The sequence below is a fragment of the Streptopelia decaocto genome (genome assembly GCF_964273445.1).
Source record: "Streptopelia decaocto genome assembly, chromosome: 9".
Lineage (NCBI taxonomy): Eukaryota > Metazoa > Chordata > Aves > Columbiformes > Columbidae > Streptopelia > Streptopelia decaocto.
In genome coordinates, this window is record NC_138664.1 from 20,482,864 (window position 1) to 20,509,215 (window position 26,352).

The window sequence follows — 26,352 nt, forward strand, 5'->3', positions numbered from 1 at the left end:
GTAAATCGCTATTTACAATTCAGTGTATACACAAAGCCTATTGTGCTTTTTTTGTCAATCTGTTGGTAATCAGATTGTTATTGTGATTTTTATAAGAGAGATCCTAGGAAATATTAATCTATTTTTTATGTAGGAGCACACAGGGCTTAATTTGTAACCTCAGGTTTGTTTGGAGATCATACTTTTATATCACAAATTATGTTAGGAAAGTAAGACTGAGCAAAATCAGTGTGCAGGGTCAATTTGAGTAAGAATCTTCGTTCAAATGTAGCAAATGGAAAAGAAAATATTAGACTGAAAGTATATTGGCTTAAAATGTCATAAATTCTCAACCCCTTCCTTTCACAGGCATGCAGAATACATACATTTTGGCCAGAGTGTTCATGGGAGCTTTTATTTTCTTATATAAATGACCTGCCTGCTTAGATGTAGCATAATTTTTATATGCTCTCATTTAAATGTAAGCACAGAGCAGTGCAAAGCGTCTTTAATTAAAATAGCGCATTCGCAGGTTGCAAAATATTTATTCTATTTTGTTCTTTCCCCCTTCCTATTTAACTTTTTGCATCCAAACACCAAAATATTGTTAATTGAAAAAGTAATATAAAAGCTAATACAACAGTCTGGTTGAAGAGCTGTCATTAAGAGACGTATGCTAATTACCTAATTACACGTATTTCATTGCAATATTTTCTCCAAAACGCTTTGAACACCCTCTGTCCGCAAGAGGCGCGTGTGACGTTGAGCAGAGCCGGGCTCATGTGCATCAGCGCTTGGGAGACCACAAGCAATTATCTTCATTAACGTTTCTTGGACTCGACACAATACCGTGGTTAGCGTTAGTAAAAGTCAATCCTGTGGCACGCCTCCTGTGATTTATAAGGCTCAAATTAACACTTCTTTGCTTTCTGACCTCGCTAAATTTCTCAGTCATTAGTGGAAGCTTGTGGCGGTTGGGTGGTTTTGGGGAGGACTTGGCTCTTCTGCCTTCCCGGAGTTTTGGGGCTTTTGGCATGTCCATGGGGTTCCCGCTTGGCTCATGGTTCTGCTGGAATCAAGTTGGTTGGATGCAGAAGACACAGATGTTCATTCCACTGAGTCCCTGCAGAATCGGCATCTCTAGACAAGTGAGCAAAGCTTTTGGGTAGGTGGGGTAGAGTGACTTGATGTTTTATAGAGAATTTATTGAGCTTGCAAGTATTTCTGCGAAGGAGGAGGTAGAAGGGAAGGTGTTTGGCTCATGGGAAAAAACTTCAAGTCCTGTTTGCACTTCTTGTGTGAGTCAGCGGCTTTTGATACGCTCTGATAACCCGAATAAAAATAGCCAGCTCTCTTATCATGGAATCAGGAAATTATTGGGGTCAGAAGGGACCTTAAAGATCACCTAGTGTACCCCACCCCGCTGTGGACAGGGATACCGCCGCTTTGAAAGGATACATACACTTTGAAGTGAAGTCTTGGTGAGGAATTATCTAGCTTAAGTGCTGTTTTTCTGTTTTTTTTTTTTTCCTTCTTTCCTTCTTGAAGAAAAGCTGATGCCGGATTCGCAAAGCCAGACAAAGCAAGCCCAGCCCAGCACTTAACTGACATAATCCCTGTTGCATCTGTGCCTAAACTAAACCTAGAGGAACGCAGCTGGAGCACTGCCCGGTATATAATATATATCCTGCTACCAAGCAATGCGTCCGTGAATCCCTGCCAGATGTATTTCACTGTGACATATTAATTTATTTGCTTCCACTAGTGCATGGCTGGGGATAATATACTTAATGAAATACTGGAGCGAGAAACAATTCAGCATACAGTAATGCATTTAAGGACCTCAGAAATGCTCGTAGTAAATTAAACAAATCTGCAAATCCCAGCCTTGCATGGATGTTAATGGTGGGGTGGCTGTGGGCACTCGGGGAGGAGAGACCATGTGCGATATGTCCTCTGAATACTCTTCTCAACACTGAATAGCTGAAGCTCAGGAGCTCCCTAAACCTGCCGTGGGTTTTGACCTCATGTTTTTTGAAGATTCTTGAGCGTTTTGTTGATGCTGTCAGGGAACTGTTATGGTCATGGGGTCTTGCTTCTGTGGGGGAAGCTCAATGATATAGGTACCTTTAGGATCACGTAAACTTATATCTATATTAAATATCATCTGTCACTTTAGTGCCCAAATCCTGGCTCTGAGGCACCTCTGCCTTTCTTCCTACTTCCATTTGGTCATTATATTGCAATAATTCTTAACATTTTCAAGGGGCGTTTTGAGTTTGTCAGAACTAGTAGATGGAGAACTGAGGACCACTGACCCTGGAATCACTTTCATTTGAGGCCGGTGGTGGGACATCTTCTCTTTGTGGTGATTAAATTTGAGAAACTATCTGTGCAGCTGATATTTTGACACCAGAAATCTGTCTTCTGTGCTTTCTAAGCAGCATGGCAAATAAAAAGCGTGATGGTGTGAGCTGGCTGTAATACTTCATGTCTGATGTCAGGTATGGATACCTTTGGAAAAGGTTGATGTGCTGGGTGGAAAAGTGCTACTGATTGAATCTTGATGAGCTGCAAATCTCCCGTGGACAGGAAGAGAAAGGAGTTTATCTACCATCCCCTGGCATAGAGCCATGGGATTGTGTATGTAGGGCAAGGCCCAGCTCCACAGAGGAAGGTGATAGTCTTTTATCCTTTATTTTTTTTTTTTTAAAGCATTTTATGCAACTGTTCAAAATCTCAAAAGGTTTAGTTCTCTAATGACATCTAGAAAAGATGTAATTTATGTGTATGGGTAAGTCAGTGTTGGGAAAGTCAAGGGTTTTTCCAAAGTCACGGTTAACTGAATGGTGCTTTTCCTCAGTTGGCATGAAGTACGCAAACATGGAAACAGAGGCACGGACTCTTTAATGAGTTATTTGGTAATATAGAGTGAGAAGGCTGTAGTAACTTTTGAGATGAGAATGCCACTATTGATTCAGCAAGCTGTCCCATATGTTTCTTAAAAAATATCAGTTTTATTCTCTGTAAAATACACTGAAAATCAGAGGATCTGTTTGAATCTTTGATGCCTCAAAGTCAGGGAAAAATTAGCAAAAGCTTGTTGTGTTGTGGGTCGCTGTGTTTAGCAGAAGGGAGCCTGAGGTGGCTGGTGTTTGTGTGTTAAATACCTTCATTTATTACAGCTTTGGTGCATTAAAACCCTGCTCTCTTTTCTGATGCTGGTTGGGAATCCTCATTTACCTTCTTGAGGTGATTGCTGCCATCACTTGAATTGCTCCACTGCATCTCATGGTGCACGTCAACCGTTTTTCAAGGATCCTTCCAAGATAAAACACCTAACCTATTTTTGTTTTCCTTTTCCTTTAGCGTTGCTAACATGATGACCTGACACCAACAGGACTGTCCTGACTATGCAGCGCAGGTACTGATGGGAAAGGATCCAATATGAGTGTAAATGATGTTGGAGGAAGACGACGCTTTGAGGATAGCGAGTACACGTTGCACATATACCCCGGGAGCATCGCCGAAGGGACTATCTACTGCCCCATCACCGCCAGGAAAACGTCCACGGCCGCCGAGGTGATCGATTCGCTCATTAATAAACTTCAGCTCGAGAAAACAAAATGTTACGTCCTCGCCGAAGTGAAAGAGTTTGGCGGGGAGGAATGGATCCTCAACCCTACGGACTGCCCAGTCCAGCGCATGATGTTGTGGCCTCGTATGGCCCTGGAGAACCGCATCAGCGGCGAGGATTATCGCTTCCTCTTGCGGGAGAAGAACCTGGACGGCTCCATTCACTACGGGAGCCTCCAGTCCTGGCTGCGGGTGACGGAGGAACGTCGCAGGATGGTGGAGCGGGGCTTCCTTCCCCAGCCCCAGCAGAAGGACTACGATGACCTGTGCAGCCTCCCAGACTTGAACGAGAAAACGCTCCTGGAAAACCTCAGAAACCGCTTCAAGCAAGAAAAAATCTACACCTACGTAGGCAGCATCCTCATCGTTATTAATCCCTTCAAATTTCTACCTATTTATAACCCCAAGTATGTCAAGATGTACGATAACCATCAGCTGGGAAAGCTGGAGCCCCATATTTATGCGGTGGCAGACGTGGCTTACCACGCCATGCTCCAGCGGAGGAAGAACCAGTGCATCGTGATTTCGGGAGAGAGCGGGTCGGGAAAAACGCAGAGCACCAACTTTCTGATTCATCACCTCACCGCCCTCAGCCAGAAGGGATTTGCCAGCGGAGTAGAACAGATTATTCTTGGAGCTGGACCAGTGCTTGAGGTAAGATGGAAACGATAGGAGCGTGGAAACTTTTTAACGGTGAAAAAAAAGGGAAGCGCCTAAGTAGTTGGGGCTTTATTATACTGGTCTGGGGTTATCTGGTAAATGCTGATAATAATAGATTTGAAACAGTATTAACAATAAGAGAAGGTTGTGGTTGTGCCTGTGGAATACTACCTGCTTCAAAAACCAAACCGGAAAAACAGAAGTAAAACAAATGACATGCTGACAAAACTATCGATGCTTTGTTTTCACTCAGGTGTGTCTTAACGCTGGTATATCTCGGTGATTTTTCAGTTTGAAAATGGAAATGAAAAGGCTTTTTCTCGAATTAACAGTAGCCTTTCTCTATAGTGCATCACAAAGGGAACTGATTGTATGTAGTGTGTCGCTGTTGTGTTTAGGAACTTTCTGCACACTCAGCTTCGTTGAGCTTGGGGAACTGATCAAAGGAAACTTTCGTGGTCAAAATTTTATTTTCTAATCATGAAATTCATTAATTTACCTTGAGTCTGTGCCATTACTCTTTGAAATGGTTTTCCTTGGGCCTGTCACTTTTGCTTGTCCAAAGAGCTTTTTATTTGTTAAAGCCCATCTGCACGTGGGTGATGTGAGCATCATTTTCGGCTGCACCGTCGTTCTTCGAACCCCTGATACAGAGAGGTTGCGTTTTCTTCTCTCAAAATAAAAAGTGGGTTCGACTGCGTTTTCTAAAGAAAGTAAAACTCTTGGATTTGGGGTGGTTTGCTTTGTATTGAGAAGCTTTTTTTTAGCCGTTGTGGACAAAGATCTGAACTCTTCGTGTCTATATTCCGTTAATGAGTCTGAGGACTTGGGTCAGCTTCAGCTTTGGGAGTGAGAGGAAGGAGTAGTGCTGGTGGATGTCTTGGCTCAGGATAAGCGAACAGCTTCATTTTGCAAAGCCATCAGGTAGGGTGGACTGAGCTAATTTAATCTGGAGTTAGCAAATGATTAAAGCCATTCGGGATGGTCTTTGCCCTGAAAAGCAGCAAAGCTGAATAACAAACTGAAGATAAAGAAATTTAGAAGCCTTTTTTTTTTTTCCCCAGTCTTTATGAAACTGTCATTTAATTCTTTTAAAGCACAAAGACAAGTGAACTCCCAATTCTTGCACTCGCCAATGTTTCTCCTGTTGCTGTGAAAATACCAGCCTAGGCTCCACTAGTCTGCAGTTAATAGCTCTAACTACAGCGACCCAATTAAGTCGCCACATTAATTAAAGAAAGCAAGGATGAAAACTATTGCATTCTGCCTCCAATCCTGTTATTTATTTGAAACATTTGCACGCCTGTTTGGTTTTTAGTCTTGCTTTTTATTTATTGTATCTTGTTGGGCCAAGGTTCCCTTTAGAGTTGTCTTATGTTGTCTTGGACAGAGAAGTCTGTCTAGCTTTGATTCCCAGAGGTGGAGAAGAGATACCTACATGAAAGAGAAGCTAAAAGGAAGTTTGGGGAATTTCTTTTATTTAAATTATCCTATTTTTTTTTTCAGGAATAGGTAAAATAGTCCAGTTGCAAACCTACCTGAACATCACAGACTCAAATTCATGGGTGCAGTCCCTTCATAAATGAACAACTGTTCTGACTGCCTGAGAGATTCATTTTTGCCCCCAAAGGCAGACTTGTAGTCAAACAAGCTTGTGTCTGGCAGCAAGAAATAGAGGATGCCCATGAGTTGCACGTTTCTTTACTTTTCTTTTTCTCCTTGCTGCTATTTTACACCATCAAGCAGGGAGAACAGGGTGCGAGCAATTTCAGGATGGTGCAATACAAAGATCCCTGATTTCCAGGGTCCCCATTGTTACTCCTGTGTTTCAAAAGCTGAATTTTAAGTTGACTCTCCTGGAGAAAATCAGGGAAATCCAGAACTACTTCTGCTCTAGCACCAGTCCCAAAGAGTCACAAATATAAGATGTTTTCCTAAAATTTCCTAGAAAAGGGATATTCCAAGAAGATCAGTTGTTGAGGGTTGCGTTACCCTGCCACCCGTTTGCAGATTTGACCTCTTGACTCATTGCATTTGTAGTTGAAATACACTTTCCACTTCTGTGAAAGTTTAGATGCCAAACCTGTGTATTTCCCTCCACTTTTCTTCATTTTTCTACCCTCTTCCAGACCCCTCCTCGAATCCTCTTGTTTTCCCTCTGCATATTTAAATTAAATGACATTCAGCTCAGGCTTGTCTTTTAGGAGGCAGCAACCTACCTCTTCGTGCTGCGACTTCTGCTTCAGGGAGCGCAGCACAGCCAAGAAGAGTTTACTCGGACCTGTTAATCTCTTTTTCTTCCCCTGATTGCAAAATATTTCTGGTGCACAAGCGTTTGCACCGAACCACCCGTTCCTGGGAACGTCTTCGCTGCCGCGCTCACACAGCAGGAGCGGAAGCAGAGCGAAATCAAGATTTGATTTTCTGCAGGTTCGCTGTTTTCCTAATTTACCTTTTTTGAATAGCCTCAGGCTATTGTTTGGCAGTTATTTTCTTGCACGAGGTTCCTGTGAGCCTTGTCCAAATTGCACTTTTGGGGATGGCTGTTACCGCCAGCCGAATGCCGCAGTGTCATCCAGTGATTGTGTGCAGCAGCGACTGCCGTCAGAGGCACGAACTGCCAACAAACGTGTCCTTCTAAAGTGTATTTGACAGAAATCCTATGGATTTTTTTCTTCTCTTTTTATTTTTTAATCAGCAAGCTTGTTTTGTAACGACGCTCCTTGGAGTGATTGCAACATGCATTTTTTAGTTGTTTTGTGCTAAGTTATGTTATAAAATATTTACATATTTCTCTATTATTTGTGTTAAATGTTGTCAGTTAAATACCGTACTAATTTTTCTAATGAGACGTTTCCAATTGGTTTAAAAAGCTGATTTTATTTTTTTTCCTCTGTTTTTCCCCATTTTCTTATATAGCTCATTTTTTCATCTAGAAAACTGTTTTTCAGCAGGGTAACCTTAGAGCTGAGCTTCCCAAAATTTTGCGCACTGGCTATTTAGTTTCAAGCCTGAGCTTCTCAAATTCCATTATTTCAGGTAGTGACCAGGTGAAGGGTTGTATGTGCTACTCCAACAATTGTACTATTATTTTGTTTTTTGGAGAGAGAAATAAGAGGAGCTTTCTATAGGTGATTTATACAGACCAAGAGCTGTTTCTACTACAGATCTCATTCCAAAAGCCGCAATTAAAGGTTTGCTCTAAAACCCCCAAAGTGTCATTATTGCAGGACTTCCAATTAAGGGTGTTGAGACATCGGAAGAAATTTCCCAGTGATGTCGTGGATGCCCCATCCCTGGAAGTGTCCAAGGTCAGGCTAGACAGCTTGAACACCCTTATCTAAAAGATGTCCCTGCCCATGGTGAGATGGTTGGACTAGGTGGTCTTTGAAGGTCCCTTCAATCCAGACCATCCTGGGATTCAGTTACTGGTCTAACTGGCAAACTCTGGTTTAGCCACTCGTTACCCCATAAGTAGCTAACTTGTTCATCCCAACTTAGGTCAGTGTTTTAAGACCCTCTTTAATTAGGTCATCTAGAAAGATCCAGATGAACTTTCTATTTGGAAGCCCAACTTGTTTTCATAGACTTAAACCTTTGGAGGTGGATGCGCTGATCATCGCCCTGCACCGGTGAGTGGTGCAGCACGGGAGCATCCTCCTCCGTTGGGTGCAAAGCGAGACATAAACCATGCTTCAGCGTGGCTGGGAAGGTTTGAATGCACATTGATTTATTAGATCATGTCACGTTATTTTTGTTAATTATCAGCAGAAATGCAAAATGGGCAAATTTCTCCCTGGCTCCGGTGTGCCTAGAGGCCCCCGGGCAGGTATCGGATGAGCCGATCTGCACCACATCCTTTTATCATCTGTGGCTTTCTCAGCATCTTGCCTGTCACACCAAGTTCTGCCACAGCAACTACAACAACCAGACATGTTTTCTAAGCAGCTGTTTACATGCATCTTCAAATGGCCCAGTGGGGATTTCTCAATTGCTTCTTACAAAAAAAAAAGGCAAAAAGAAGCGTTTGTGTGGCAGGCGCAGGGTGGCTGTTGCTGTCCTTCACAGCTGACGTGCATCTGCAGCATCTCTGCCGGGGGCAGGCAGGGGGGAAGGAGCTGATTGCTCAAATTGCTTTTGAAAAAATTGCAGCCAGCCTTTTGGAGTGGCGGCAACGCTGTTTGCATTCCCAATAGGTGGTGGTTTGCGCAGAAACCTCACCAACAGCAACTGGAATTGCTTTTTAATTTCTGGGGTGATATTACGCAATATGTGTGTGTGTTGCTTGCACGGGGAAGTTACAGCTTCAATCTTAAAACCTGTTATTTTTCTCTTTTTTTTTTTTAATTTTATTTTAATCCTACTTGTTGAATTGTTAGAGGAATCCCAGAATGTCAGGGGTTGGAAGGGCCCTGGAAAGCTCATCCAGTGCAATCCCCCCATGGAGCAGGAACACCCAGATGAGGTTACACAGGAAGGTGTCCAGGCGGGTTGCAATGTCTGCACAGAAGGAGACTCCACAACCCCCCTGGGCAGCCTGGGCCAGGCTCTGCCACCCTCACCCCCAACAAGTTTCTTCTCAAATTTAAGTGGAACCTTTTGTGTTCCAGTTTGTCCCCGTTGCCCCTTGTCCTGTCACTGGTTGTCACCAGAAGAGCCTGGCTCCATCCTCCTGACACTCACCCTTTATATATCTGTAAACATTAATGAGGAAAATGTAAGCAGCAGCTAAAAGGTATTGAATTTTAGTTTATAGGGGTTTGCTGGGGTAATATTCAGCTGCCTTCCCTCCTTTTGCCGAGCAGGATGAAGCTTTTGCAGCAGCAGCTGAAGAGCTGGCCGCTGGTAGGTGCGAGCGAAAACGATCCTGCTGCCAACATTGCACTAGATGCTGCTGAACGTTTCCAGAGCTAAACAAAGAGCTATTGAGCAGAGTTTAAAAAAAAATCAATTAACTAGAAGAATCCAGCATGTCCTGGGCTTTTAGATTGAGTGGCATTGGACAGCGTGGAGATGCTAAAGAATTTTTCTGGATGTGCACAAGGCTATTAATGTAATAATCCCAGGTAGGACCCAGCTCTGCCAACAGATCGCACTCCATTAACTCCTCCAGTGCATAACCAGGAGAAGGTGATGCTGGTTTTGTACACCAAATTATGGTGCAGTTGTTTCCTTGCTAGAAAAGACATTATCAAATCCAACATATTTTTATTTGGAACATTATTAATGGGAGGTAAACTTTGAGTATATTCCTTATTCCCCTCCACTACTTATACCTGGAACAGTATTAAAGGGAGTTAAATTTGAATATATTCACATTTTTTTTCCCTGCTTGGAATAGTAGTAATAGGAGGTAACCAAATTTCATTAAAAGGGACTTTTAAAAAGAATAGATTATCTGATTTAGCATTCAGTTTCCAATACACTGATTTTGAAGTCATTTAGTTGTGTCATGTGGCTCTGGAGGTTTTACATCCGCAAAATGAATTGATATGAAGGAATGAAAAGGCTCGTTATTCTGCTCGTTCCTCACTTTTGATCGTTTTGAACCTATAACACATGCAATCCTCATCGATCCCCCGTGTGCTCTGAGCTTGGGGTAGGTGTTTAATGCAGCAGCCGGGCTTTTTTTCCTCACATTCTTCCCTCCCCGGCGCACAGAGATTATCCAGATGATGCCTAATGTGGGAAGAATTTGTGCAGCCTCCGCCGGCAGCAGCCACACAAAGGGCTCATACAGCAAAGCTCATGCACCAAATGCTTTTCACCAGCGCTTTCCAAATGCTGTTATTCTTTAGCTGGGCAGATTTTACCGTTTCGAGCTCTGGATCAAATAGTGGCTTGTTCATCTGTTTCTCTGATGCTGAATTATTCAATATTTTCACTTTAGGGCCTTCCTGAAATATCCAGATTGGCTGTATCGGTGGCTGAGTTTAATGTTATAATTTTATCTTTTTTTTTTTCATTATTTGCAAACATTTTGTCATCACCAAATCCCACTTATTACACTTAAATGATAGAAATCGTTATTTCTGACCTGAGATGACTGCAGGAAAATGGATTAGTTATTAGAGCAGGTTTATGAGAAGCTGCCTTTTTCTCCACCCTTAAGAATTAGCAGCTAGTTTGTTTCCAGGAGGGAAATGCTAAATCAAATTCTGCCTTTGCTTGGTGGAGCAATTACCTTACAGGGAGCATATTATTGAACCTACATGTCATTCCTCTCCCCCCTCTGGTCCTTACCCCTCACCACCTTGTTTTGAGGGAGTTTTGTTTTCCAGTTGTTCTCATTCAGACCCTTCCATTTTGATCCTTTTCTTTAGTTTTATTTCCCTGATCTTTTAGGGTTTCACTTTTCCCTCTATTGATCTCTATGTAGATATCTAGATTTGATAGCTACCTAGATATTTTGTATCTAGATATCTAGATTTTATAGATATAATCTGTATCATTAGCTATATATTTATCCAATATAATCCCAAATCTGACCTGAGCAGGGCCCATGTATTCATGCAACCACAGCAAACTTGGATGATGCTCAGCATTATACAATATTAAAGAACAGCTGACTTTCTTATTAATATGATTTTTCCCATCTACTGATGTATTTCACCAATGAATCTGTTATTTGGTTTTATATGAAGCCTTTTTTTAACCTGAAGATGAAGCTGCACATTTTACAAAGCGTGAAGAAAGGACCTATTTTCGGAAAGCTTTTAGTTTCATTTTTTCACTAGACATATTTGTCAAATAGTATAACGATAATGTAGCATTCTGATAAATATTTTCCATCTAAGATCACGCTGCTGCTGCCCAGTAAGGCTTCCGTGAGGACTAATTATTGATAACCGAGGCACAGACTCGTTATCCCTAATGAGCGCAGTCAATGCGGCACTGGAAAAAGCTGTATTTTTCTAGTCACGGAATGAGAAATTAATGCTCTAGTAGGGATTTTGTTTCCTTTCCCTCCCTTCTCCCAGCCAAAATACAGGGTTTTTTGGTTTGAGGACCATTTACTGAGACCTTTTTGAGCTTTTTCCTTGTAGGGGAACTTGTGTCAGATTAGGGGTGCTGGGTGGGTGCTGTGCTGCAGCTCAGTCGCCCTTGGGGAGAACAGAAGAGCCTGAGATTGAGAAACTTTGATAAATTTGAGGGTTTTAATGGTTTCTGCTGTCCCCATGGCTTTTCCAGGCACAACACGAGTGCTCTCTGTGAAACATCTCTGAGTGCATTTTGTTCTGCTGCCTGAGGAGCAACACCCTCAGTGTCTGCTCAGTGACAAGGTGACAGTGTCTTTGTGAGCTCCGGGAATTCAAACAAATTGTTTCCTGAGGTAGCAAATACAATTTTCTGAATCCGTCCTCAGTGTCTTCAGATGCGAGAGGCATTCCCCTGCTATTTGAAGCACACAAATTGTTATTGTCACTTGGTTTATACAGTGGAGAGACAGAAAACACAATTTAAAAAAAAATATATATATTTTCCTCTTAATGTCTCCAGTGACTGATGTGTATAAACCTAAAGGAAGACTGTTTATTCCAGAGCCGCTGGATCTTGCTCCTGTCTTTTCTTTCTTTGAGCCTGGACAGGTCTGCAAGCATCGTATTTGCAAAGGGACTGAAGAACCTGCCTGGCCTAGGTGGGAATTAGAGATACGTATCCATTATACATCTGCATATATACCATATGCAAACATTACAGTGGTTCAGTGCAGCAGGGAAGCAGCTGGTGCTGAGCTCGTGTCTGCACCTCCGGGCTCCCCCTGCTCCTCCAGCAATTGACCTCAGTTGCCTACAAACTGGTTTTGGTTTGAATCGCGGCTGTTTTGGAGCAAAGAAACTGAAGTGGATTTAGTAGGGGAGGCTGAGAGGTTCACTGAGACCTCCCAAGCCAACTACAGCACTGTGGCAATGCAATGTATGCGCGTTGCTTCCTATAGGAAGAGAAGTCAATGCGTTCATCAATGACCATGAGTAGAGCATGAGCATCAGTGTGAACACTGATGATCATTTAGGGTTGTGTCAATAAAACCCAAGAATCGCTGGGATGAAAAGTGTTGACCATTTCTTCTACAGCTTGGAGAGAATCACTTTTTCCTCACGGTCTCAACGTTTGCCAGATATAAAGAAACTCCACCAAGTGCCTTCTGCAATTTGTTCAGCCTCTAAGGTTAAATATTATTTAACCTTTTTTAACATTGAAGCTAGTGGAGTATGTGGCAGATGACGACGGAGCAATCTTCCCCCAACCCCGTGTTGCACAAGTCTCGCCGAAGCTCATGGCAGCAATTTGGGGTAGGCAAATAAACTCATTGTTTCCCGTGTTTGTGGAAAGGATCTGCCTCAACCGCAGCGGCCCAGCGCAACTCGCTTTTCTTCGCTTAATTAAGATGGGGGAGGCTTAAACGTCGTGCCAGACGGTTGAGCCTTTGGCTTTGTCACGCTGATTGGGGATTTGTTTTTTTATGGGCAAAGGCTGAGATAGAGAAGGTGAAAGGACAAGCTGAATTTTAGGACTGACTTATTTCCATCGAGTTTAAAACAGCACAGCCATTGTGCAGATCATTTATTTTAGCACATATAAAGCTGAGGGGTCTCCTAAATTGGTGGTGACTCTCTGATTAATATTATATAATTATAGGTTTATAATAATATATATTATTTTATTCTATTAATATAATCAATCTGGGTGAGTTTTTTGGGGTGTCAGCTTGTCATAACTACCATAAATTATATTTATTCCAGCCAGCACCATAGGAAAAGTAACACACTGCTTGCTTTTAACCTCCACCTGGATGGCTCTACCCAGTGCTGCCAAGCCAGTAAGGATTTTCATTCAAATGCATCTTATGGCTACACAAAACCTAAATTTTGTAATTTTCTTAACGACACAATTAATAAAATGAGCCGTGGCTACATTCTATAGTTGCCATGCTATGCTGGTGCTTATCAACCGTGGCAAAGCCATCTGGATGCAAAATGAATGATTTAATCTTCCTTGTTGTAAAAGCAAAGCTTTTTAAAAATGATATATTTCCATATTCAAGAGTCCTAGCCCTACCAACACTTGTAAGCAAAGCCAAAATAGAGGGAAAGGTGGTACAATATTGTTTAAGAATCAACGTAATTCAAAATCTAGCACAGCACAAGCCAGATTGAAATGGTCAACAGTTATGGAAAAACATCATTTATAGTCATGGAAGCAAATTGTCTCAGTTATTTCCATTCTAAAACGTGCCAGGAAACCTTATAATCCACTATAGGAGAAGCAGAGATCCAAGTAATCATCGTTATTTCTGATTTTAAGCATTACTGGATATACTTAATACTTTTGTATTTCCCAAGATGGTTAATTTAATGTGGACCAGTCCATGATGTTCTGACAAGACTGGTATAATGCAGCGGTTTCCAGGCAGTTCCTATGAAAATACTTCATGAAATGCTAATGCCACACACTAAGAAAATTTCAATTTCAAGGGAGAAAAAGAATCCAAGGTTCACTGATTGTCCCAAACCAGACAGATTTACTTCTGGTTTTTAATCAGGACAAAAATCTTGGACATGGAGCCATGTGAGGGATGCCAAAGCAGAATGAAAGCACCTGGATAAAAATGCTCGCGTCCAAGATAAGGCCAAAATGTTTCATCTGCCTTATCATGAAGGAAATGAGAAAATTTTGGAAGAAATGAGAGGTTTGGGGAGCAAAGGTTTGGCGTGGGAGCTCTGTCCCAAATATATAATGGTCCAGAAATGGCGGAGAATTCCAATGTGTTCTTGCTCTCATAAAGAAACAAACTCCCATCCTAGAAGTGGATATGAGGATTGTAGAGACTTTTTAAGGATCCAACCCCACGTTTTCCCCAGCTCTGTCAGATGCATCCCACTCCGCCTAGATTTTCCAAACAAATAAATAAAAATAGGGAATTTTCTGCTCTTCAGGATGATCTACTGGAGCTCCTTAATTAAAGGATAATTCAATTTCACAGTGGTATTTGGAAGATAAGAAGAAAAACCCCAAGAAACCCCACACTTTCTCACAAATGAGACTCAGTGCTATCCCTTAGACCTACCAGAATATTTTATTTAGATATACACAGAAATCTGCATTGCAGGTGTCATTTTAAAGTCTTCAATAACATGCAACATGCAACATACATAATATACATAATAGATAATATCTATAATATATATTATAGATATTATCTATAATATATATTATATATTATAGATAATATCTATAATATATATTTTAGATAATATATGAAGTCTTTGATAGTATGTTTAGAATAGTTTATACTACAGTGGTATATGGATTATAATATTAATATAATAACATATACTCATATAAAGATCTGCATTGCAGGTGTCATGTTAAAGTCCACAATAATAGATATAAAATATAATAATTTATACTTTAATAGTTTATGTAATATAATATGAATATAATAACATAGACACACAAATCTGCATTGTAGGTGTCGTGTTAAAGTCCACAATAATACATATATAATAATAATTTCTACTATAATGGTATATGGAATAGAATATTAATGTAATAAGCTATATATACACACAACTGTGTATTGCAGGTGTCATTTAAAGTCCAGAATAATACATGTTTTAAAATATCTATCATAATATGTACAACATAATAGTAATATAATAATAAATACACACACAAATATGCATTGCAGGTGTCATATGAAAGTCCAGAATAATATAGATTATAATAATAGCAATTGTAATACTATGTGTAATTTAATAATAATGCAATAACATATGCACAAAAAAAAATGTGTCGCAGGTGTCGTATAGAAGCCCAAACTAATTAATCAGGTAAACCCTGCTTCATTTTCTGGGTGTGAAATTTGACATCCTCCTGGAAAAAGCATTATTTTAACTTATTCTCAAGCTTCGGAAGAATGAGTGTGATGATAAGAGTAAACCCTCAAAATGCACATCCACGATGGATACTTCAAATATTTTGGAGACTAATTAGCAATGGAAATTAGTTCTGTATGTTAATTATTGCACTGTTAATGAAAACGTGAAAATTCCATATTGCTGCTTGTGTACAAGTGGCCCCGCTGAATAACTGGGGGTGCTACTCCAGTATGTAAATGTGTAGTTGGGAGTGTAAAGGATGTAAAATCTCATGTATCATTTGAAGTATTAAGTCAGTTTTAAAGGAACTTAAGTGAATCCCCCAAAATCTTGGAGCAGTGCGGTTGCCGTCTAGGTTGCCCATATACAAACCTCCAAATACAACACAACAAAGCTCATTTTTGCTCATTAAAGCAAAGAATAACCTGCTCCTGCACCCTCTCTTAATTGCCACTGCATGTTTGCTTTAAATCAGAATACTCTATTGCCAGAAGTTTCAGTTGAGCTTTAAATGGGGAAGAAAAAATATTACTGTGGAGAGAGTAAAGACCTGCAAAGACCTTTCCTTGCTTGTGAAGCGTGCCTAAAAATTCAACAAGGTGGGTTATCTGCCATTTCAGTTGCCCGTGCACATGGCCAGTCCGTTAAATCACCTGTGATTTACTCGTACTGCCCAGTTTTGCATCACGTAGCTGCTTAAAATGATAATTAACTCCAATCTTCCTGTTCCACTTGTGCTGCAAATCACCTAAACGAGGATGCACATTTAATTTTGCCAGCAGTACAGTGATACTTTCTCAATTGCCTTGTGTCCATGTGCACAAACTCCTTTTCTTTTTCAACATTCTCAGTATAACAAGTGGGCATCCAGGAGCTGGTAAGCCTGGATTAATCCCGGGTTTGGGCTGCTTCAGGAGGGATTAAATACCATAATATTGGCATTAACGCTGCCAGAGCAGAGCGCAGCTTTGCAAAATGCTTGTGCGGCACAAAGAAATTTTACTGCAGCCTTTTGACTCACGTGCTGCTTTCTGCTTTGGGCTGGGAAGGAGAAAACTGGGGTTTCTAGAATTACACCCCAATTAGAATATTTGTAATAATAGAGATGCAATATAAATAGCGTTACGGCAGAAGGGAAATCTCTGCGTAATGAATGGGTGCGACCTGCCTGTTGCCGTCTTGGTTTTTCGTTCTGGCTCATCCAACCCTTCCCTCTCTGCCACATCTGGTTTTCATCTGCTACAGGAAAGCCAAATAATTTCAATAAAACTGGGAGAAAACATAATGCTTAAAAAGAAACCAAACGCAACCCAAAGCTATTGATGTTCAGCTGGTTTTGAAGTGGGGTTATTAATTCATTTCATCAGCCTGGGTTATTGACAGAGAGGATGCTGAGCTGGATGCTTCAGTAAATGCATCATCTGATAGACAACGCAATTACAAATTAATGAGGTTGGAGGGCCACATTTTTTCCTTACAAGGGACTGAAATGAGAAATAACATGAGTGGAGATTACTCTGAATCTTGGTGCATCCCCAGCTGAGGTCTCGGTTCTGATTAAGGTTGTCGTTTGGGCTCATTTGCAAGTTCAGAGTGTTGGTGTCTGTTTAATTTCCATCGCATCAGCAGTCCAACCTTGACAAAGTTCTGAAATCATGCTTTATTGATTATCAGGCTTTTAAAGAAGCACATGGACTCGGCGATGTGCAGATGGAGTATTTGTCTTCCTACAAGCAACATTGACCCAAGCACTTGTGCACTCGAGGAATATTTAGTAATTTTTATTGTCCATTTAGGCCGCTGAACTCTTATAGATCATTAGATCATCTTTTCCTGCCTTCACTGGCTTTTTGTTGCCATGAAAGCTTCGTTAAGATATAATTATGAGTAAGCAAAATATTTCTGGTTTTCCACATGAATCGCATCTGTTTGGCAAAAGAAATGTAGGTGGGAGAAGGAGCTTTTTGAATAACAAAGTTGTCTTACCTGCTGGCTTATTATGGTACAAAGGCTCTGTGCAAGCAAATATTGAAGTCTGGAGGAGCCATAAGTTTGCATTTTGACTTTAATTGTTGCAGTTTTTAAATTGCTTTATGGTTATCACATCAGAAGATCGCAAGTGCTACTTTTTCCAAAGCGTTTAATTAGATTTCTAACTTTCAACTGGAAATTCAAAAAGTAAAGTAGGTTTGAACTGATTATAAAGTAAAAAAGGTTTGGACTTACTGTTACATTTTATACTTTGAGAAAGAACACTGTATTTCCATTTATTTGACTTGATTCAAACACATTCAATGTGACTTCACCCCAGACTGCCAGATCCAGGCTGCATTTTGCTTAGGAGCTCGATTTCTTCGGACAAGGATGCGTGACTGGGATAAAGTGCTTTCAACTGCTGAATTACAGAGGTATTTTATTTCTATCCTTGATGCATTTATTTTTTAAAGTGGCCCTGGAAGACTTGCAGACGTAGTAACAATCCCCAAACCATTTATACCATATATTTTTAGGCTGGCTTGGGATCTCAATCCCGTTGGGAATAGGGTCACTGTGTATTTATGCCACGTGTCCCAGGGAGCAACAAAGCATGGAGGGAACCTCCTAAGGTGATGTTACTGCTCAGCGCCGCTCATCTCCAAACTTTGATTTTGGAGCACCAATTCCAGCCTTTTTTTCCTTTTTGTTTCAGTCCCTGATAGAGCAGGATTTTGTTTTTTTCACACCTCGTTTCAATTTCCGCCTGGGTTTTAATTATGATAGTGACTTTAGACTAGACAGCTGATGAATTTCCAGTTGCTCCCATCCGCCTGGACGTCATCCAAGGGGAGAAATGGGGAAAAAGCAGCAGAAAGCAGGCGAGATGAGCAGGGGAACGGCCTCACGGAGCGGATGCCGGAGGCCGGGTGACCAAAGCCTTCCTGCTGAAATCCGGCCAGCGCGAGGTAGGACAATTGTGCTGCTGTTCTCTTCAGGACTTATAAACAAGAGGATGAGGCTCAGCAAGAGAAAGAAAGGTTTCTTTCTGTCCTTTTCCTTTTTGTGAGGTTTTTTAGCTTCCTTTTCCAACCCTCCTGAACTGCAGGCAGAGCTATTTAGAGAAGAAACGCTGTTTTTCACATGCATTGGATTTTTTTAATGTGGTATTTTAATTGCTGATGAAAGTCAAAGAAATACATTTAATACTGTCTCTTTAAAGATGCAAGCAAACCCCTCCTTAGCTACCGCTAATGGTATTTTCTTTGGGTTTTTTAAAGCTGATTTGAGTGAGCAGAAGCAGCGTCCCCATCTTTCCCATTCGACATAAATAGATGCGCTCCCGCAATTTCTGCTACATCTTGTATGTGCCTTGTTAATGCAAAAAGGAAACAGAATAATAAGCAGCTTTAAAAAGATATATAATGAATTCACATCACCCCAAATGCAAGCTGAATGACAGAGCTCCTTGCTTTAACCCCACTTGCAGGATGGTCTATTCTTTGAGGTTTCCTTCAACTATATCCATATAAAATCTTTCCAAATCAGCCCAGGTGACGTGCGTGGTGACATTTTGACTATACAATAACTATTCTATGACCATTAGAGTGCTCATCTCCTTGGTGTTCTCCTCAGGTTCAGATTTGGCTGGTGAATAAAGACAATAAACAGATTGCTCTCTGTTGGTGGTAACTATAGCTATATCTATAGACTATGTGTTGTGCGTTAGGTCACCTCCTGCTTCCAAATAACACAGGAAAACGTGGTTTTGTGTAGGTTATAAATTAAATATTGCTGCTCAGCACAGGGAGTGCTTGTTTTTCCTCTTCCCTTTTCACATGCTGATGCTCCTCTGGTTAAAAAGCCTTTCCTCCCATTGGATTCAACCGATGAATCTCTCGCTAAGTTGGGAAGAAATAATCTGAATTCGTACTGGAGCTTTGCAGTCTGTCCCAGCCTGGCAGAAGACGTCTACTCAAAAGCTTGTTGTGTTTTCCAGCTATTCCAGTTAGTCTGGTTAAAGATAATGTTACATCCGTCTACAAAATTTGTCTCGCCTCTATCTTTATCCCATCGCAATACCAACATCAGGCTGCGAATTTCATTTGTTTGCTATATATTTAGTTACAGAAGAAATACCAAAAAGTTTAAACGCTCTACAGTGATTCTTCCAAGCTTGAAAGAAGATATTCTGGTCCAGACGTTGCTGTTGTAGAGCTCACAGGGTTCTACAAGGTGAGTTGGACACCGGTGGTTTAATTACATGGAGACGGAGCACATCGGGTGAATATCTGCAGGGTGGGAAGCAACCGGAGGTGGTTTGTCAGGCTGCATGGTGGTGATTAAATAGAAAAGGTGTTAAAAATATAGGTGTACAATCCCCATCCACTGGAAGCCACGTCTTTAGGAAAACAGCACAGAGAGAATTTCACGAGCGTGTACCCTGATGAAGCCATCTTTGGAACAGCCATTGCTTATTTGCATGAAATTAATTGGAAAGCAAAGTCTGTCGTTAGTGTTTGCTCCAGCAAGCAATGCCCCTGTGAGTTTTCCCAGTGCATCTTCTGCGTTTCTCCTGCTATCAGCTGCTCAGAGCGTGGATTGCTTGTGTGTGACGCCCCGTGCAGCCAACAGAGGTAAATCCCTCATTTATTCTGAGCAGGTCAGTGTCTGGCCATCCATCACACCCCTTTTTTTCAGAATATCTTATAATTCAAGTGTACTGCACATTAGACACATCATTGTTTGTTATATTTTTCTGAAAAGCAAAAAGGTTTAAAAAGCTGGTGCTCCCCAAAGTCAGGTACAAAAGCTAAAGAGATTGTAGAGCTGAACGCTATTAAATGCCTTTGGAGACTTAATTTGCGCTGCGGTTCTTGCGTGTCCTCCTCTTGTTCCCTGCTGCGCGGAGCTCTGGAGTTTGGTTCGTGCACAGTAAAACGAGCTCACATCTGGGAGGACCCTGGCTTCACTCGCTGCAAAATTTGGGAAATATATCACAACTGATGGAGGGAGAGCCCAGAAGGAGCTTCAGTGGCTCTCAGATGCTGCTCTGAACACTGGGACTGTGTTCCTCCCTCTGCTTTGCTTCGTTTGGGTCAAATCTCTAATGCAAAATATGATTTGGGTCTGCTTTTTGTTCCTTGGTGTCTCCAGCAACACTGGATGTATGAAAACACCTTAAAAATTAATCCTCAAAATGTTGTTTAAAATCCTGCCCATTCATGGAAGATAATGAGGCTACTTTTCTTACAACACACATGAAAAAGTGGAATAAGATGAAGATACTTGACTCTCCACTTCATGATGTCCCTTGCTTGGCCAAGGTGGATGAAGAGGAGCTACCGCATCCTCGGCACCGTGGCGCACCAAAGTTAGGCTGGGTTTAACGCCTGCCCTTTGTGAAAAGCAGGGGAAAGCGTGGGCACACGCTCCCGATACGCCGCTGGGGTGGGCTGGGAAGCGACAGCTCATTCTCCGCTCAGAAACCTCTTCTGTTACAAAGGGAATGGCGAGGCCGTGCCCGTCTGGTGCCTCGGGGCGTCGTGCGCCCCGTGCTCGCCTTGCAGCTGTTCCCGGAGCGGGTGGTGCGGTGTCGGATTTACCCCCGGCTTAGTAACCTTTTCCAGTTTATAGAAAACCTCTCCCTCGTGACCTCAAAAATCCCCACGTTTAATACCTTTGGGAAGGTGGCAGGCGGTACCTATTGAACCGTCCTATTTTGCTTTATCTGACGGCTCAAAATACACAGTTAAGCAGTCGCATCCTCTCCTAAAACAAATACCTGATAGGAATACATTGATTTTCAACATTTCTCTTCTGCTCCCTAAAAATAATCAGTGCCAGCCATTGTTTTTCCTGACACTTATCAAATACTCTGGTCACTGATAATTATTGTTTTCAATGCGATGTATCAGTCCTATAAGGTAATTTTTTCAGTGCTACGCATCAGTCTGGCTCCTGCAGGTTTTGTGGTCCATCCCTTAAACTCAGTAATAAGCATTTTTAAGCTCCCGTTTCACCATTTGAACTGTGCTACAAAGGGGAAAAGACATTTTTATGGCTGGATCAGGCATCCCAACCTGCCCATGGCTACTGAAATACCCCAAACGCTGGAAAGCCTTGGTGTGAGTAATCTCAACTGTGTACAATGCGCAGAAATTTGATGCTTCAGTTCAACAGCACTTGAAATTTTGGAATTGCATCAAGAAGAATTGTGGATTATTTATATAATCCCGCGGAAGAGCAGGGAAGGGCTGGAGACGTGTACGTTCACGTTTAACCTTGTCCTTACTCGTGTGATAATTTACACAGCAGAAAACAAATGTGGTTTATATTGTGTCGATTTAATGGCAGAGCTCTGATATGAATTTTTTTCTCTTTTGAAGGGGAGGGTGTGTGTTATTTTTTGTCTGTAAGCAGCAAAAAGTAGCTGAGGTCTTAGAGGAAGGATAACACAGTCAGAAGCCAAGCCGGGGCTCGTATTACAGTGGTATGTTTTTGTTTTTCTTCATTACACATATTTCTCTTGGGAAAAGCAGGAAAAAAATGTGCGTAAAATATACATGAGGGCTCCGTGCCTCTGCTAAGAGGTTCCAGATGGGAGGCGTTATGGTAGGGACGCTTTCTCCTGCCTTTTGGTTTGTGGCGTTGATTTTGGTGACAAACTGCAGAAAAACTTGTGTCGGGCCCAGAGCAGTGAATGCCTCAATTTATTTAGTATTTTTTGAGCTAAATATGCAGTGGGAAGTTGAAACTTCTTTTTTAAACACCCAACCCTGTGTAGAATTGTTATATTTAAAAAAAAAAAGGAAATAAAAGATGGTTTTGAGGAGCCTTTGAGAGGTTTCCTCCAGGGGCTGGAGGGTGTCCAAGGGTTCAACACCAGATGCCTCTTCATTTAATTTAGAGGCTGATGGTTGGTGAGGGAGAATTGGAAGCTGGTGGAGATGCCTCTCCAATGGATGTGGCTCTTACAGATGGGCAATGTTTCACTTCTAAGTGAGCTCTTGGCTGAGGCTGACGTTGCGTTGGAGATTCTCCACTTCAAGAAAACCTTCCAAGGCTCGTTTCCAGACCCGTCCTCAGGCTGAAGGTCCCTAGCTCCACCACCCGAAACAAGCAGCGGTGCAGCAAGAACCACAGCCCAGGCTGGGATGAGACATTGGTGATACCAACCTGTCATCACCAGCTCCTCAAATAAGTGAGTCACAGCTCCGGCGAGCGCTTCCGAGTGCTACTAGAGCCGTCAAAAGTGCCAACGCAGAGAAGAGCTTGCGTATGGTAAAATGTGTCCTCCTACAACCTTGTCCTAAGGAAGTTGAACCTCCTGCATGGATGATTTTGTGTAATGAAATTATGATTTATTTTTTTTTTTTTAATATGTATTGTACCATTTGAAACATCAATGTTTCCAAGACAATGCGCCAAAAAGACCCAAACCACATTACTTTTGGAAGTATGTGGAGCAATGGGTGAGGACTGCATGTCCACCGCTGTCTGTAAAGCTTGGTGTGCTTAAAAGCTGTGGGAGATGCAGTGATTTATTCCTGCACTGAGACACATGGATATTTGTCTGGTTTTGGAAATGGAGAAGTCATATTGTAAATTTAATGGTGGCTTCACAGCAGGTGAGACCCAAGCGGTCAACAGGAGACCCCAAACCTTCAACCTTGAGCAAAAGGGGCTAAAGGGGTGTCTTATTTTGCAATAAGACTTTATTTAGAGTAAAAGAAATCATCTGTGGACCCGACCCACTGCAGGGCTATTTCTAGCAATTCCAGAGAAGTTTTAATTGCAGCATCGACTGTTTGTGATACGTCGCTGTGCTTAATCTAGCTCTGTAAAAATGGATTTTGCAAGGTGGGGAAATCATGGCATGACTTGATGTTGTGCTATAGAATATAACCTATTGGATATTCACTTTAAATATGTATTAAGAGGTTTTTATCTGTCAATATCAGTGCTGTTTTGTTCCTGCTCTAGTGCTCATTTACTGGACTTCTATTGCCTACTGGAGGAGCGTAAAATCTCCTCCTTAAGCCACGTCTTGTTTTCAACTGCTCATTTTATTGCTCTGTGATTGCTTTATATCTCTATTGGTATAAAAGATAATTTAAAGCACTGATTAAGGAGATCTTGCTTGGTCCTGGGACACTTGTTACCTGCATCTGATGTAGTAAAGTTTGTGTAGGAAAACTGTCATCGTTTGGGAAGAGAACTTAAGTAGGAGGCTTTGCTCTACTTTGGGGTTTTATTTTGTTGCATCGTGGTTACATGGAAATTCCTTATTTTATTTTATTTTATTTTATTTTATTTTTTCTGTAAAATGGAGGAGCTGAAATGGGCTGATCCTGTGCTTAAGTATGGGAAAAGGAGGAATATTCTGCCAGCGTTGAAGCGTTTGCCAGGAATGCAGATGCTAGATCCTATTTCTTCCATGGCTGATAGAGCATCTGGAACAGCAGAGCTTTAAATCTCCCAAACAAATGTGTGTTGTAATGACTTTTATCGTACTTTATCTAGGCTATCTTACTCTATAAGTGGATTTAATGGTGCTCTTGATATTTCCATTACATACACCGGCACTTCTTTTATTCAGTTAAATTGACCCCAAAACCTTATTCAGCTCACCGCTCTCCCATCAAAAGTCATTTTCTCCCGTATTTGTATTAGGGAGCTGGAAATGCACAAAGCCAAGTGGTTTTAACTGACCCTGTATTTTAAGCCTAATTTCTACAAAAGATCTATTGGTTAATTGTTGCATCCCAGGATGGCGACTCCATTCAGCAGAAGGGGAGATTTCTGCCCTTGAATGATCTCAGTTTTGCTGTGGCCAGGTAGGTTTAGCGCAGACATTTTACAATGATAAGACATTAAAGCTGTGATGGCTTAAAAAAACGCATTACTAATTTTACAGGAGAAAGCAGAAAACTGTGTGTTTTTGAGAAGCTTGTAAGCAAAAAAAATATCTCATTATTAGGAGACACTACAGAAAGCAACCACCACCCCAGAGATGTTCTGCTGTGCTTTGCTATCAAATACGGGCTTGCAGAGCTCTGAGTGCTTTGAATTTCTTCTTTTACCCGCAATAGACTTGTATTGCAAGGAAGGAAAACATAGGTCTAGTATTTTTATTTTTAAACCTATTTTTCAGCAGCAGCCAGAGCTTTGCAAATACTTTCTTCTGAAAATACCGACTTGTTTTATTTTCTGCAGCCTTGTGGCGCTGCGGATTTTGCCAACCAGGAGGTGCCTTGGTGGTTATCAACTAAATGCATTGAGAGGTAATACCCTGAAATGTGTTGTGAATCCATCTAAACTGTATATAAATCCTGATACGTATGAGAGACTTGGAGGTTTTAGATATATATGTGGTGTTTTCAAACTCCTGTTTGCCATTTGGAGTCTTCAACAACTAGAATTTTTTTCTAAAATATTGGAGAACAACATTATCAGTTTGGAATCAAGCAAAAATTAATGTATTTTGCTATTAGAGACCTGGCGTTTAAACTGCTTTGTCGCCTTTGAGGCCTGAAATGGAAAATTGGGTTTTGGCTCTGCAATGCGTCCCAGTGGCTCGTTAAGGACAAGAATAACCAAAGAGAAAAGCATTGGGGAGGCCACACCTGGAGTATTGTGTTCAGTTCTGGCCCCTCAGCTCAGGAAAGAGATTGAAGTGCTGGAGCGGGTCCAGAGAAGAGCAACAAGACTGGGGAAGGGACTTGAACACAAGCCCTATGGGGAGAGGCTGAGGGAGCTGGGCTTGTTTAGTCTGGAGAAGAGGAGGCTTAGAGCTGAGCTCAGCACTCTCTAGAACTACCTGAAGGGCAGTTCCAGCCAGGTGGGGATTGGGCTCTTCTCCCAGGCATCAGCAATAGGACAAGGGGCCATGGGCTTCAACTCTGCCAGGGGAAATTGAGGCTGGAGATGAGAAAGCAATTCTGTGCAGAGAGAGTGGTCAGGATTGGAATGGCTGCCCAGGGAGGTGCTGGACTCACTGGCCCTGGAGGGTTTTAAACTGAGACTGGCCATGGCACTTAGTGCCATGATCTAGTCAATGGACTGGAGTTGGACCAAGGGTTGGACTCGATGATCTCTGAGGGCTTTTTCAACCCAGTCCATTCTGTGATTCTGTGAAAAGGACTTAAAGGTGGGTGTTGGGCAGGTGGGGGTTGCAGGTTGCTCTCGGTGAGAGCTCTGCTCAAACTTTGCAGCGCCAAGCCTATAAATACTCCGCGGTTTGTGCTTTTGACCAGAAAAGCAGCGACGGTTTCATTAAGCAGCGTGGAACATCCAGCCACAATAAAGAGAATTGAAAAGCGAGGTGTGAGTGCTTGAGCTCGTATTTAATGGCCATAAACTAAATTATTCAGTGTTACCGCTTGGCCGCGCAGAACAACGTCTTGAAGGTTTCACAGATATGGTGGTTTATTTGCACAAATTCACATTGCAGCCCATCTCTTTGAGCTTTGAAACTTTTCAGGTGCTTATTGCGGTGTCGTGGTCTTTGCTTTTAGGTACCTGATGGAAACCGAAAGCTGGGGGGGCTGTTTCAGGCCCCTTTAGAATTCAGGTTGGTGGGTTTTATCAGATGGTGAGCTGCAGATTTAAAAATAATATTTCCCCGGGCAGCAGCAATAATGAGAAGGGATTTAGTGAGGCTCTAACTTTAGTAGTCTAGAAGCGTTTTATGTTCTGGTCATAATCCGATATATTTCTGTTAAAAAGCAATATAACAGGACAAGAGTGCTGGGAGGTTGGTTGCAGGTTGAATGAAAACAGGCAAAAATGATCTTTATCATCCAGCCGTTTATGTTTCAAGGTGTAGTAAGGAGTTTGTAACTACAGAGAATAACTTAAAATGTTGGTGAGTGACCTGGTTGGATAAAAAAGACATCACATTTACAAAATTAGGACTTGGGCTCTTTGGGCGTTGTATGGAGTCCGCACTCCTCTTCTGGCCTTTTCCAGCACATATATATGCAAATATTTTAATTCACAAATATTCTCCTGAGTTGCATAAGCTTTTTATTTCCTTGGCTGTTGGATTGCTGGCTGACGCCTCGAGTTTCCACCTCGCTTATACGGTTACAAGTCATTCAGACTTTATGAATACGTTTGATTCACGGATTTTCAAAATTCACCATCCACCAGGGAACACGAATCTTCCAGCAGTCTCTTGTCTGATATTAACCTATTTCTTGGCCCTGGCATAAAT

The 26,352-nt window shown here is 41.7% G+C and overlaps 1 protein-coding gene across 6 annotated transcripts in view; it reads left to right on the forward strand.

Moving 5' to 3' along the window:
• MYO9A (myosin IXA) overlaps positions 1-26,352 on the forward strand; it is a 160,170-nt gene that overhangs the window by 27,948 nt on the left and 105,870 nt on the right. For all 6 annotated transcript variants that reach the window (XM_082061177.1, XM_082061178.1, XM_082061182.1 and 3 more), the window contains exon 2: positions 3,349-4,269. In XM_082061177.1, coding sequence (XP_081917303.1) covers positions 3,427-4,269 — 843 coding nt within the window. In that variant the 5' untranslated portion in view covers positions 3,349-3,426. The remainder of the gene's footprint in view (positions 1-3,348; positions 4,270-26,352) is intronic.